Source organism: Drosophila elegans, unplaced genomic scaffold, assembly GCF_018152505.1.
Source record: "Drosophila elegans isolate 14027-0461.03 unplaced genomic scaffold, ASM1815250v1 contig_208, whole genome shotgun sequence".
Classification (NCBI taxonomy): domain Eukaryota; kingdom Metazoa; phylum Arthropoda; class Insecta; order Diptera; family Drosophilidae; genus Drosophila; species Drosophila elegans.
Window position 1 is genome coordinate 6,116,885 of NW_024545578.1, and position 15,395 is coordinate 6,132,279.

The 15,395-nt window shown below is 35.0% G+C and overlaps 2 protein-coding genes and 1 long non-coding RNA gene across 5 annotated transcripts; all 3 read left to right on the forward strand.

Moving 5' to 3' along the window:
• The first annotated feature begins 439 nt into the window (after positions 1 to 439).
• LOC108146381 (probable serine/threonine-protein kinase dyrk1) lies at positions 440 to 6,740 on the forward strand. The gene is given in 4 exon segments (XM_017272375.2): positions 440 to 505; positions 1,601 to 1,831; positions 5,264 to 5,386; positions 5,702 to 6,740. Coding segments are annotated over 3 exon segments (1,080 nt in total). The 5' UTR covers positions 440 to 505; positions 1,601 to 1,684; the 3' UTR covers positions 6,512 to 6,740.
• Positions 6,741 to 8,361: 1,621 nt separating this feature from the next.
• LOC121467101 lies at positions 8,362 to 9,031 on the forward strand. Its single transcript, XR_005977218.1, has 2 exons — positions 8,362 to 8,428; positions 8,551 to 9,031. It is a non-coding gene; the product is annotated as an uncharacterized LOC121467101 (long non-coding RNA).
• A 507-nt stretch (positions 9,032 to 9,538) lies between these two features.
• LOC108146383 lies at positions 9,539 to 14,737 on the forward strand. 3 transcript variants are annotated; one of them, XM_017272376.2, is made up of 2 exons: positions 9,539 to 9,659; positions 13,814 to 14,737. In XM_017272376.2, the coding sequence occupies exon 2, from the start codon at positions 14,202 to 14,204 to the stop codon at positions 14,463 to 14,465; it is 264 nt and encodes an 87-aa protein (XP_017127865.1). In that variant the 5' UTR covers positions 9,539 to 9,659; positions 13,814 to 14,201; the 3' UTR covers positions 14,466 to 14,737. The 3 variants fall into 3 exon arrangements, with proteins under 3 accessions (XP_017127865.1, XP_041564153.1, XP_041564154.1); XM_041708219.1 differs by lacking the exon at positions 9,539 to 9,659 and adding an exon at positions 12,131 to 12,250; XM_041708220.1 differs by lacking the exon at positions 9,539 to 9,659 and adding an exon at positions 12,584 to 12,600.
• Positions 14,738 to 15,395: the final 658 nt, after the last annotated feature.

Consider the following 15,395-nt stretch of genomic DNA (forward strand, 5'->3'; position numbering starts at 1 on the left):
GGCCAAGTGGCATCATCAATAAGCTGAAATTTGCACTAATTTTTCGCAGCTTTGCGACACAGCCATAGCAAACATCAACAAACCGCGAAAACAAAACAAAAGCCGACTGCGGCTTTTAAGTGTGTGGACCCAAACACAAAACAAAAAATAAAAAAAAAAGTCCCCCGCACTCATGAATGAGAGAATAACTGCGATTTAAAGAGCCAAATGCGAGACCAGCCGAGCGAGGCATCAATAGACACGATGATTTAGTTTTTCCAGCCTCGTCTCTATGGCGATGAGGTTGCTCTTTGGTAATTCCAACGATGACGATGACGCTGTGGATTTAGCCGCCAGCCAGCCTCGCTCATCTGCAGAGAGCCCAAGTCCAAGCGAAGTCGCAGCTCTGCTCTTGAGTATAAAACTAAAATTGATGCGAATTTTTTTACAACTTTTGCATCAACATCAAACGCGGCAACACGTGCAGAGCCCCAGCGCTTGTTCCTTCGCTCGTTACGATTTTGAAGTGAGTCCCGAGATCCCAATACGATACGATACGATCGTACAGTACGTTGTGGCGTGTGTTTCGTTAGCGCGGCAAAGTGCGTGGCATTCAAATTGTGCTGCGAGTTGAGCAATCAATTACGCAAATTGGTTCCCAAGAGGAGCAAAAAGTGGTAGAACGAATTGGCAAAGATGCAATAGTGAACATTAAGCCAAAAAGAGACCATCTTAAGGCGCGGAAAAACTTTTAAAACGCGTTTTGTTTCTAACTAAATACATAGTTTTTTCCATAAAGGATATGTGAACATTGGCTCCAAACGTAACAGATAATACACATTGAAGTGTATGGAACTCTATTAAAATCATAAGTTTAAAGAAACTGTAATTTGGTCAATTTAAAATTAAATTAAAGGACTCATTTTAGAACTAACTTTTAGTGATTTTAGCTGAAAACAGTCAATAACATTGTTTTTAATAGTAGCAGATGTATTTCTTACCTTAAAAATATAACCTATTTATAGATTTTGTTTACAGATTTTTGTTTAAATGCAATAATAATTCAAATCTTTAAAAACAAGTTTTTAAGTATAACCAAGTACTCAAAAGTTGACTGTGGCTTTGAATATGTTCTCTATTATTTAAAAATGTCAAAGTTGAAAGGATCCGTAAGACACCAATTTAAGCATGCAATTATGACGTTTTCAAGACAAGCTATTAAAAATCAGGTTCTCGAATACTCAAATTACGATCCAACAATGTGTTTAACAAGAATGCAACGCAATATCGTTAGCTCCGAGTTAAACAACTCGAGTTATTATCAATTAAGTTCCATTAAAAGCATCCAATCCGCCGCACAAAAAGTGAATGCAAGCGACAGCAGCTGCAACATCGTCGGCAGCAATCGTCGATTGTCCATTAGCCATTGCGGTTGCCTCCTCTCGGCAGCATAATAAACATTTAGATATAAAATCTAATTATATACCGCATAAGCCAAGAAAGAGAAGAAGATGCTTCCTTTCTAAAAGGCCAAAAAAGAAACATAATGCTGTAAACAGAAAATTAATATCATCAACCCACTCGACTCGTTTTCTTTCGATTTTCGTTTTTTATTTTTTAGATAGGAAAAAAATCACATTTAAATTACGTATTACCCAAAAAAAAACAGAAAAAAAATCACCAAAAAAAAAAAACAACAAACATCATGGCAGCCACAACAACAGCGAACAAATCACAGCAGCACCATGAACAGCAGCAACATAGACGGCAGCAACATCTTCACTGGAGCGCCTGCATTTTGATAGTCGTGTTCGGACTGTTTTCGATGCTGGCAGGGAACTGTGTCAATGGGGTAAGCCGAGTTGCCTTCTTCCCGATCCTAATCCCAAAAAGACCTACACAAAAAAACTCCCTTTCCCCTTTTGATCGCTTTTATGAACCGCAATTACTGGCAGATACCTTTTGTCTAAGGGTTTTTATGAGCTTGGGAAATGGCCTATTGAATAATTTGGCCAACATTGATTTGACAACTTCATTGGCCGCGTCTTTTCCCATTTGTCCGTATCGTTGCTGTATCAACATGAGCAACAACAGCGGCGGCACACAAAAAAAGTGTCATCTGAGATAATTTCCTACATTCATTCCGAGTAAAAAGATTGCGCACACCATTTGTCTCTTGTTTGATAGGGATCTCAACTAGCAACAACATTCGGCACGCCAGCAACAACAAACTCCCACGCAAAGTTGCAGCCACGGCGGCAGCAGCAGCAGAAGCAGCAGCAGCAACAGCAACAACACCAGCAACTGGCAACACCAGCAACAATTACAATTGTTGCCACAAAAAAAATAGCCCAAAAAGTGCCTGTGGCCCCCCTTTCTCCCTTCTGGCCATCTTCTTTTCATGCAGCATGCAATTTTGCAAGTGCAGAAGAGCCCAAATAAAGCCAGAAGAAGCTGCAGAAGAATTGGGGGCGCCGAGGGGAGGAGTAGCCAACACACGAAGCAGACAACCTGTCTGCCAAAGTGTTAGACAACTTCTCACGTCCCAGGCCAGAAACACACAGAAAAAAGTAAAACCAAAGCTCCCTCAAGATGGGGGACGCATCTTTCTAAAAAGGTGTCGTCATGAGTCTTTCTTCCTCTAAGTTAAGTTCACTAACTAAAAAAGGTTGCACAGAGTACTTCAAGTATTTACAAAAACATTTTCTTATGAATTAATTATTTATTTATTTTTGTACATTTAATTTGAAAAGATAATGAATAACATTTTCGTTTATTTATTTGTTAACAGAATAATTTAAAGCATTAAAGGAAAAGCTTAAATGTAAAAATATTTATTTTCAGAAATGACTCTCTTTACTTCAATAACTATTACCAAAAATTTATTTATTTATTTTGAGGAATACTCATACAATATCCACGTTTCTTAACAACAGAAATAAATATCTTAGTAGCATTTATCAAATAGATTTTAATAATTAAAAAAAGGGTAAACAACATTCGCTTTTCCCCATTTGAGGCAATCTCCGCTGTGTTACATTATCAATTAGCCTTGGTTGCCCCTCAGCCGCGCGCTCGTCAAACAGAAATAAAAGGAAAATGCAGGGAAAATTAACCATTTTCCAGTTGTAACTCCCATGCCGAAGTCCCATCATTCCATCTCGGTTAGTTGGCTTAGTCGCGTCCGCTGGCAGCGAGTTGGTATTTAAAGGAAAATGCTCTGGCCAAAGGTTGAGAGTGGAGGGAAATAATTGATGGTGTGCGGGGACTGCGATTGGGATTCGGAATGAGTCGAGAGTGGCATCTTGTCCGCTTTTTGGGTTACTGAGGCAATGGGCGGTCTATATAGTTTGTTGTTCGCGTCTTTTGTTGCCGTTGAAAATGTTAAAAAACCCTGGAAAGTTATTAGCGTGAAAATTGCAAGTGATTGAGAAAAGTTAGGACGAGAAACGAGGCAACTCGAATTCGCAATGCAATCGAAATGGGATTGGAGTAGACGGTGCATTCAAGGTGCACTAAGAAAAATGAAAAATATTGAAAAATGAGGAATCAATCACATATTTTGAGGTATTTTTAATTGATTTGTGATTAATTTCTTTAGAACACAAAAATGTCTTAATCTTCTTATTGGTTTTGTTATCCCTTTTATTTAATTAATTAACTAGTAAAGTCTTTATTTTATTTTGTGAAATCATAATTCTTGCAGTAATTATATAAAAATTTTATTTGTTTACAAAATAAATTGAGGGGGAAAATTAAATTATCTTTAATAATCTCTTGTGGTTAAAATAAATAAAGAAATCTATATTGATTCCAGTAAGGTTCTTGATTATATTTTCTTAAATCCTAAATATTTTCCATAATTGTTGTGAATTGTTTTTAATTTCGATAGAAATGAAAAATGTCTTTAGCTTCTTATTTCAATTTAAATAATCTCTAATTTTATTGACAAGCCAGTTAAGTCTTGGGACATCCTTGAATAAAACTCGTTAACATTCCCCATATACTCCCCAATGTTTCCCATGAAGAAAACCCCAACTTGTAAGCTTTTTTTCCCACCCCATCAAAGTGCTGCACATTGCCAATCACTTTGCCCTGTCCCAACATCTTCAATTAGCATAAACTCAGCATTAACCCAAATAGGCAAGCGCCGACGGCGGCAACTTTAACCCCTTGAAAGCCGAGATGGGCCAAAAGGGAGAGAGATTTATTTGAGCGTAACGGCGGCAACAATGGGGATAAGAAATCGAGGCAAGATCAAGATAGACAGCCGCCGAAGATGCAACACACGGGGGCACAAATGCACAAATGAACAACTGAACAAATGAGGCTGGAACCAATGGATGGGTCTGTTCCCTAGTGAGATCGACACAAAAGAATCACATCTTTTTCCAACTTCGATATGTGTGGTGTGGTGTGTTGTGTGTGTTGTGGGTGCTGTGGGTGCTGTGTTGTGATCCGTGTTGAAGCCGTCGAGTTTTATTGTTTTATTTTGCTCTTTTCGGCTTTTCATGGTTTCGTACGCATGAGATTGACAGTTGGTTGTCACATAGTCCCCCCCTTCTTTTTTCGCCCGAAACTTCCCCGCAATTATTTGCAACTGTTGCAAGTGCACAATTTTCAACACTCGCTGGTTCTTTTGTTGGTTTCGTTTCTTTTTTTTCGACAGTTTTTTGGGCTCTTGCATTTGCATTTTAAATTTGTTGTTTGTGTGGCAATTGTTTCAAATTGTAATTTGTTATTGTTTAGAGTTCATTTTGCTGCTATGCTTGGGCAATGTTTGGCTGCCACATGTGCCACCAGTCCCACCTCCCACACTGCCACACTGCCACACTGCCACCCACAATTGAAGGTCGCTGGGCTGACTGCGCTGAGATAATTCACACGAGAGATCTACAAAGTCATAATATAATTCCACATCTGGTGTGCAAGAGAATTACTTTTAACTACATTATTATTTAACTTATAATACTGCATTTTAAATAAACAAAAATGGGGGTAATGTTATGACAAGTTGAATACAAATTTTGGTGTCAAGAAATCGTTTGATCAGCAAATACTAAAACATTCTTACAATAATTGTTTATATATTAATTGATATTTGCAACAACCATAATGTAAAAATTGTATGTATTGTTAGTATTAATCATTAGATGTTAGTTTTTTAAAGTTCCAGATAAAGGATTTGTCAGTACAAAATAATATTTATTACTATTATTTATGTAATTTATTATTGGATACTTGGATTATTTTTTAAATTGTTTAACCCTTTTTATATTTTTAGCAAATCGATGGCTATACTGCTGGTGAGGATTATCCCGCCTACGATGCCGTGCCCAAAGGTCTGGCCTTCAATTGCCAGGGACGCCAGCCGGGTTACTATGCCGATACAGAGACTCGTTGTCAGGTGGGATTTAAACAAAATTAAACAAAATAATTACCAATATAAAGTAGAAAATTAAAAACAAGAACTTTCATTAACAAATCCTGCAAAAGCAAAACAAGTTTTCAAAAAAAATAAATTAAAACTAACTTAAGTTTCAAAATAAAAGTCAATATCAAGTAGAACTTTCAAAACTCCCTTAATGGATCACTTTTGGATTAAGCTTTACAAACTACAAACGAGTGTTTTTTTTAAATGTGCCAACAACAAAAAACACAAATGATTTGTCAATCACCATTGATTATGATTTTTAAATGTCAATTTACTATTTAATTCCAGGTCTGGCATTGGTGCCTGCACTCTGGCCACCAATACTCCTTCCTCTGTCCGAATGGAACGGTTTTCAATCAGGCCGTAAGGGTCTGCGACTGGTGGTCGAATGTGAACTGCGAGGGTTCGGAGCAACTCTACCAGAACAACGACGAATTATATCGCATCCCAGAGCGCCAGCAGCAGAAGAATGAAGTATGATATGAGGCCGATGATGAGTATAAGATTGGGACAGCAAACGGAACCAGACAGCGCGGCGGAAGACATCGGCAATTTCAAAAGCAACAGCAACAGCAGCAGCAGCAGCTGCAATATCAACAGCAGCAACATCAGCTACAACTCAACAGCAACATCAGCGGAATTAATAGCAACAATAGAATCGTAGATAGCAGCGACTACAGTAAAATGACCAAAAATAGCTTTAGAGGTAGCATGAGATTTACCACACCAAGTACCAATCCTCAATCGTCATACTCATCATCACAGCAGCAGCAGCAACAGCAACAGCAACATCAGCATCAAAAGCAACATAATTCTAGTAAAAATAGCGAAAGAAAATCAAAGCCTAGTAGAGTTAACCATAGAGATAGGGAAAGCAACCAAACTAGATCTAGGAATCGTCCCCATAATACCCTTCAATCCGGCAACAAAAACAACAGCAACAGCAACAGCGCACGAGGCAAACAGCGATATAATACAAATAAATTCGAAAATGATGCGGAGCTCAAGGATTACAAGAGCAAGATCAAGAACAAATACAACATCGATTATGATCATTCTTTGGATGAAGAATATGAAATAATCGAGGCCATCGAATGAGTTTAATTAGCTTTGTACTCGTTGTTCTTGTTGTTGTTGTCACAAAAAAACTTAAAACCCTAAATTGGCGCTATCCCAAAAGTTTCGAGTGTTCCCCAAAATTATTCATTGTAAATATGTTAAAGAAAAACACATTCCTTTCATTGTTAAATATACACACCAACTTTCATCTTCATTTAAATTTGTAAAGAAAAACTTTGCTTGTGATGTGCACAAGGGCAAAAATAAAATAAAAACAATTTAAAAATATAACCGACTTTTTATTAATAAAAATGATTTGAGAAATTATAAATAAAAAAAAAGAAAATTTTGTGGTATTTTAAGATTTTTGCTGGCACTTAAAAGGTTTGAAGCAAGGAAAACAAAATACGAGAACTATCTCAGCTTTTGTCAGTGATCAACTCAAGCTATTCATAATTCACCAAAAAAAAAATTAAGAAAATGAAATTGCACAATATAAAAATATATATTTTATTTTTCAACATACGCATCACTGAATTTCATTAGTTTATCTTAACCAAGGGACTAAATTTTTGAATTAAATTTTGTTGTAGGCCCTGAAAATAAAGACTCATTCACAAAACAAATTCACGGAGAAATTTAAAATTGTAATGATTTTTGTTTCAACAGAAAATGCAATCAGGCAGTAGGAATAAATTTAAATAACTTCCAGAAAATCTCTAAATCTAGTCAACTTCTTCGAGTTTCCGTTTACCCAATTCTTTGAAACTTGGCAATTATATTCATTTATTCACACAAAGCTTTGGGAATTCAAATCCATTCATTGGATTCATTCATCGAGGGGTCTCAACTTACTTGAAATAAGCTTTTGATCATATGGTTTGGGGTTTCGAACCGACAACAAGTGCAATTTTTGAAGTAATCTGATCGTTCTGCAACGCTTTAAGTTTTTACTGTTTATTTCTTTCTTAAACAATTCTGCTGTAAGTATTGTAAAAGTATATACAACCAATTCAAGTTTTATATACAATTTTTAGGGCTTTGTATATTTAATTTTCAAAGAAATAAAACTTTTGTCTTACAGATTCTTTCTAGAGACCGGAAGTAAAGGAAAACAAAATAGGAAAAGAAGACAAGGAACACATTTGTTCAAGATGAAAGAATGGTTATTCTTATTTTTTATAGATCTTGTTCTATATTACGTGACAATGCCTGGACTGCCAATTTGGGCTTTTTTGCTTTTCAGGCTGCTATTTTCAACTCAGACTATAACAAGGTTCGCCGTGATTGCTTTTAACTACGGTGCCAAGACGTATTTACTCCCGTATTGTGATGAATGGCTTACCGAAATGGAAAAAGATTTACAAAATGTGTATAACAAAACGGAATGCCTCGATAACAGTTCTTAAGCATTTGGACCTTAAACAAACTTAAATATTCCTGACAGAAAAATTGCAAACTAAGATAATGGATGGTGAATAAAAGCTTTACGAAACATTTATATGGAAAAACATAACAACGTGATCAAAAGTAAAAAGAACAAAAATTATTAACAATACAAAAAAGCGTTTTATAAGTACTTTTTGCTGAGCTAAGCAGTTGAACCAGAGGGCTTAAGGCAATGAAAAGTCAAACACTATGGGTATTTTAGCTTTTGTCAGTGATCAAATAAAGCTCTTCAAGAAAGCTAAGTTTGAAAATATCAAGAAACAAATATATAAAAATTCAAAAAGAAATGGTTATATTTATGAACCTATTTTATTTTAATACTAATTTTAGTTTCGAAAGACATTCGTTCTATCATACATACAATGTTTTACATAGCAAAAAATATTTAATGCAATTAATCTCAGCTTGGTGGGAATAAGCTTTTAATCATTTGGTTCGTGGTCTGCGAAACGACAAGAAGTGTGTTTTTTAAGTTCGATTATTTCGATTTTTATAGTTTATTCTACGGTAAGTTTTCTGTTAGTTACTTTTATTCTGCACAAACAAACCGATAAGTAGTTCAATATGTAATAGTTTTAATTACAACTGCAATCAACAAAAATCGACATCTTCTACTCTTTTTTTTTAAGGTCTGAAACAAAGCAGAAGTAAAGGATAAAGGAACAAGATGTACAAAATAATGACTATAGATCTGGTTTTATATGCTGTGATAATGCCTGAATTTCCTTTGGGACTCTTCTTGATTTTTATGTTGCTTTCCTTTTTAAATCCGTTCATAAAGTACGCCGGCATTTTACTCTATTTTCTTTGGAAGACCTACATACTCCCATATGTTATATAATAAATGGCCAAACTGGACAATTAAGATTCCGAACAGGATGTTCATCCCCATATTTAACTTTGTATCCAGTACTCAATTCAGATCAACAAACTTTAACATGCAGTTTAAATTACTATTAACTCCTCTTTTAAAACTGTCCTTGCCTAAGATTTAATTTCCATAAACCAAAATATATATTTTGATTTTGCTTATCTAAAAAAAAACAATAAATTAAATAAAAGACATCTCTCTTTACGAAGTTCAGAGCGGCAAACAAATTTATACAAACAGTTCATGTGATTTTCTTTCCTTGAGTAAACAAAACGGAGACCCACAAAATAAACAGTCGTTGATTTGCTGACTTCGGTCAGTACAAAATGCTGTCACAAGCAGAAAATTATAAAATGTTTTGTTTTTAAACAGCAAAAAGCTGTTGTCCACAGTAATTTTAGCTTTTGTCCGCAAGGCTTTAAGACTAAACGTAAACTTGAACTTTAAAGGTTTTAAAAGCAGTCTTTGCATCAATCAATTATTTAAATGTAGGGGCAAAAACCATTTTAAACAAAAATAGAATTTTGTATGTGATTTATATATTTAAGTTTTACAATTAGTTTAACTTTTAAAAAATATTTTTCCAGTAAAGCTTTCCCGTGGAGCTTTATCTGATCTTCATATATATATATATATATATATACACAGTTTAATATCTATAGTTGTCTCCCTTGCACATTAAATCTCTTTAAAGCTAAACTTGACAGCAATCAGCTGTTAGCCATATGGTATCCAGCTTTCGATCAGACAAAAAAGAAGAAGCTTGGCAAGTATCAAAAATTATTTGTTTGTGTTGCGACGTTTGTGTTCAATTTTGTTTATTTCGATAAGAAGATAATGTTTATATAGCGTTGGATAAATAATGCGGTAAGTAGTTTGGCCCCCTAATGACCTTATGATAAGAGCTTTATAAAATGCGAGTACAAACACTACCAGCATTGGGAAATGTACACAAACGCGGCCTAAATGGTTGGTGAATGTTCACTGTGACGTTGAAACGGGAAGAGGAAGCTGAAAATGGTTAGCCGACATAATAAGTTAGCTAATCGCCCTTCACTGGATTAGCATCTTCCGGAATAGTTTTGAAGCAAATGTGGGAGGTGGCATTATAATGTAGATGATGTTAAGATTAAATAAGTTAGGGTAAAAAAACAATTGTTATAATTGTCTATCAACCTTGTATAGGTAGATTTTTTTAAATGCAATATTAATTTGAATATTTCTACTTTTTATTATCGATTATACATACACCCAAGAAAAGTTGTCATAGAAACAAAACTGTTGTTACATGAATTTTAAATTATTTTGAATGAATATAAGTTATAAATGGTTTAAAAATAAGGCCTTAGACTAAAATATATAAATAAAACTGAAAAGTATAGGTTACATTATTTAATATTTATTTAATACTTTTACTTCAATACGGGCTGTAGTTTATTTAAAAGTCTCACTTATTAAAACTAAATTTTTAGTTTTTCTTTATTGCGTGTACGTTATGCGATTAAAATTATTTAGAGTTTTGGGTGCAAACATTTTTTTTTAAATCTTTAAAATTATTTTATTCATCAGATTGTTGTTAAAGTTACTGCTAAAGCAACCCTATGACTTCTTAACTCTAAACAAAAAATTCAAATACGAAAACGTACTCAAAAGGTGTTGAAAACTTGTGCAAGTAAAAACGAGTGCAAACACCTCCTGTAATCTATGTGTGCCAATCATAATCGTTACCCATCGAGTGGATGTGTGGAAATACATCCACACCCCATCCACACACACAGCCACCCAACCGAATTTAAATGAGAAGGAAAAGAGTTGGAGTTGAAGAAGTAGTTCAAGTTTTGTATGCCCCAACGGGAGACTGATATATTTCGTTTCCGCGTACAGCAAAGCGAAATAATCGCAGGTAATTATATACCATATATACTATACTATACACCTACGCAATGCCAGTCGTTCGTGCATAAGAAATAAGCCTACAACTGCTACAACCGCGGAAATATCGCGTCTTTAGGCAAATGAACATACGAAATTCAAAATCCAAATTTAAATCCAAATCGAAGCCAAAACGCAAACCAAAGGCCTAATTAAAAGTCTATTTAAATTTCAGTCATTAACCGAAAGCGGCACAATTTGTGACACAGTTTTGTTTGGCACCATTAACCCACCCTCCACGTTAACCCACGAGTGGCCCCCAGCTGCTGGGAATTATAAATCACAAAATGTTACTTTTCTTGACCATTCACCCACATTCGTTTTTCCCCACATTTCGGTTCACGTTATTTTTTATGGGCTAGACGACAACAAAAGCAACCACGAACTGTGGTAACTGGAGTCAAGTTAACACCATTTGCATTATGTAAGAAGCTTAAACAATATTTTTTTGCCTCTTCCATAGACCAATGTGGCTATGATTGTTGTTTCTTTGTTACGATTTGCTGGAAGTGTCCACTAATTAATATGCAACTAAATAATTTACAATGTGACGCGAATTTCATGCAAAATATGAACAGAAATGCGATGCGACATGATGAGGGCAGAAGGCGGAGCAAAACAAGAAATTATTTCATTAACTCGGCTTTACGATGTTGAAATTGTATTCAATAAATTGCGCAAATTAAATTCATTTACCAGAAGGGATGCTGGGATTTGGCTTGAGGAAGCTTAAATGCTCTTACAAACTTTGGGAAGAATACAAATAATTTAATAATAATATTTAATAATTGAAAAATTATATATTTATACGAAATTTCTTAATATATGAAAAATAATTAACTATATAATATATTATGTAAGCACAACAAAATAATTTATATTAGTTTAAATAAATATTACCTTAAAAATGAATAAAAGATTCCTGTTTATATTTAGATCTTAAAATAGGGAAATGAAAACAAGAGTTATTTGAGTCTTTGTTTTTTATTTAACAACTTAACGACTAATACTCCTTATACTCTTGTCTTTTTAAACTCTATTTAGTTTGCCCCCCAAAAAAAAAATTAATCGGAACAATTCCAATTGCCTTCTAAAAGCAAATAATTACAATAACAATACTTTTTATGCCTGCTAAATATCCTTGAAGATTTTCAATATTAAATTTGTGTCAACGTTTTCTAAGAGCATCTTCAAATGACCAGTTGGTGCAAAGAAACATAGAGTATGAAAATCGGCAAATGTCAGAAGGTCTTTCAAGGTGTCTGGGTCTGGTCTCGAAAAACCGGTAGATCCACGCACAAGCTCACCGCTCGAAACTGAATCTCATCTTCGCTGTGGAGATGTGAAGATGTGGAGAGGCTGCTTCTGCGAAATCTTCTTGACCATTTTGGTCGACCTGTCACTGTGAATCTGGCCGGAGTGTTATTCTGCAGACTCTGCTGATTTTATGCGACAGTTCAACTTCAGCATTTGCCATTTTTGCATCCGACAATTGGCAGGAAGAGACGCACTCTAAAATCCTACTCGTAAGCGAAGGCTATCCACTTTGTATGCCATATTTGCAACTGGTTTTTTTGTTGTTTTTTGTGTTTTTTTTTTTGCCTCTGCCCATTGCAGTTTGGGTTTTTTTTTCTGTCTTATAAATATGTTGCGTCTTTTTCGCATGCGTTTTGAAATTAATGCAAAACATTTCGAGGCGGCTCGTTTTCCCAGTGCTCCAGCTGAGAGTCGTCTTTCGAACAGGTCTCCTCCAAGTTGAAGTTGATTTGTGTGCTTAGTATAATTGCTGCGATTATCGAGTTGCCGAAGAGGAGGCTTCTCCCCCGCCTGCGCCTCCTCCTCGTCTCTTCACCATTTTTCGAACATCTCGTCTTGGGTAAGGTTAAGTCGGTTTGCGTTAAGCGATTGTCAAGTGTATTCAAATCCAAAAGATGCAATCTTCGGCCAGTTTTGACTTGGGTCTGTCTTGAATTGTCGATCTGCCCGCTGACGAATGGCAGCTGGCAGAGGCTTAGTCTCTAAAAAAAAGGGGACAAAAATACCATACAAACATTGCAGTACTCACAGTGATTTTGATCATGATTGCTAAATTATAGGTAAAGTGGTAACCATTTATAGCTTGGGTCCCCTTGGATTGACTTGAATTTTTAAGTTTATAAGCATTTTAAATATAAATAAACAGGGTCAACTGCCAGTTCAAGTAACAGTGATAGTTGATTGATCTTTGAACCATTTTTAATTGAACTCTTAAATTTTAAAATTCATAAAAAAGATGAAAAATTAGGATTAAAGCGTTCATTATCAGGGTCATCATGGAGGTGAAGTGGACTAAACAGTCTTTGTTTGTTTTCAAATTTTACTGCCTCATTTTTTTATGATTGGGTTTATTTTAGGTCTTTAGTTTGATAGGTTGTTTTGGGATACAAAAAATTTGATTGTTTTTAATGACTTTAGTGTGCAAATTACCAAAATGATGATGATTTTGTAAATGAGTCTATTTATGGGATTTTAAAGATTACAAATTTGTTAATTTGTAAATTATAAATTAATTTCTGGGTGAAAAAATAAATGATCAGTGGAATAAACCCAAATTTGTTTGATACATTTTTAGCCATTCTTAAAACATTAATTAATCAAAAGTTTCAAAGTAATTAATTATGAAAAAAACTGTATTTTGTTTACTAGACTTTAAACTAGTCTTTCAGCTTTTCATTTGATTAACATATCATATGAATTTTCAATCCATTCTTTCTCTTTCTACTTATATTTTATTACAAAACCTTTGGCTAAATCAAGGTTTACTTTAACAAATTCGATCTGGTTTTTCAGCCAACCCATTTATCTCTTTGCATATTAATATTCAATCTAGCCAAAAACCATTTTCCATGCTAATTAAGTAATCCGACCTGCCCCAAGCATGAAATTTCCATAAGATCGATGGGCAAGGCAAGTCTCCTATTTCGGTCACACCTTGTGCTCCATTTTTTTGGACCACTTTTTCGCAATCCAATTTGTTTACCCTTTCGTTTGGCTTTGTGTGTATATCAAATTAATTTCCAATCAAATTAAAACGAAATTTGTTTTTACAGGGAGCCATTATAGAGGTCTGAGCCAGCGAAGAAAGAAAGGTGAAAGAAAGGCCGAAATGCTCCGAACAAATTACCATAATTAAGGCGCCTGCCCAATGGCTGACCATTGAGAGATATAGCGAGAAATACACGCACTTTTGTGCCGCGCTCATCAACAATCAACGCGATCAAATGCAAATGAGGCGACATCAACATCAGTCAAGGCGCCGAAAGCGAAATGTGCATCATCACGAAAGACACGAAAACTTTGGGCTAACAATTGCATAATCGAGCTAACCGAACACGACCTCATTTACAAAATCGCAAAACCCTGATCGGCCGACGAACGCAACACGAAGCAGATAGATCCAAAGTTTTGCATTGAGTATACGCAACGTGGACCGCAATAATGGATCTAATGGAGCTGCTGCATCAGATCTTTCTGTACATATTCGACATTTTTAAGATCTACATTAAGTTTGCCCTCATCACACTGGTTATCTACTTCCTGGCCGAGTGGTATATCCTTCGTTATGGGGCAGAATTGGAGGCCGAATTGGATGCCCATCTGGTGGAAGGTGCTGAATTGAGAGACGAAACCCCGGAGCGACCTGAATCGAATAGCACTCTGAGCAAGGTGTTTCGATTCGTGGTGAACTTTTTCATCCTATAGCCGACTCGATTGAACCCACTTGTCAAGGTCAATCGCACAGCTGAATCGGTTTTGCTTTTTCGCGGAATTACAATTCGATTCAGGCAGCCACAGCTCAAGGCTCTCGTCAAGAGAATGTAAAATCGAACCAGTTGCATTTAACAACAGAAAAATACAAATACAAAACAACAAAAAAATACAATAATACAATAAAAACAACAAAGCAAAAGCTGCAAAGTAAACACAATCTTTATATGTAATAAACAATAACAATAAGGAGCTGTAAAAAACAAGTTGAACTGCTTTTTTTTTGGAGGTATCATAAGGTATCAGTATCGAACATTACATTTGGTTCGGTTGGGCAAGCAACTAAGAATGACTCAAAAGCATTTGGGGGTGTGGTTTTCATGTATTTGGGCTAATTGCTGGGCAGTTGGCAACAAAGCCGCAAGAAATTAACATAAAAATACTTTTAAATTGCATTAAAGGAAGTGCAATATAAAGTAAATGTCTTTTTTAATAGACTTCTTCAGAATAATGGAATACATTCATCACAGATGAGTTGCTTCTTGAATCTAAATAATAAAGGAAACAAGAGATTTTATCAAAAAAATCTAATTATTGCACAAATAAGGTGATTTAATTTTTTTCTTTAAAGGTTTCTTTCCATACTTGCTGTTTATTAATTTATTTCAGTTGTTTTTTATTCAAAAATTCAACTTGTGTCTTTTTATGACTGGCTTAATTACAATTTGTATGCAAGACGTTAAGCACTTTTTTCTGATAATGTGTATAAATTTAAATTTGTAAAGTTCAATAACTTATTGTTGCGGCTTTTTTTAATGCTAATATTCGTAATACTTCCTCGGCAATTTAATAGTTATCGCGGACCACCCCTTTTGAACAAGTACACTTTTCACAAAATGGAATTTTTATCAGAGCTATCTAAAC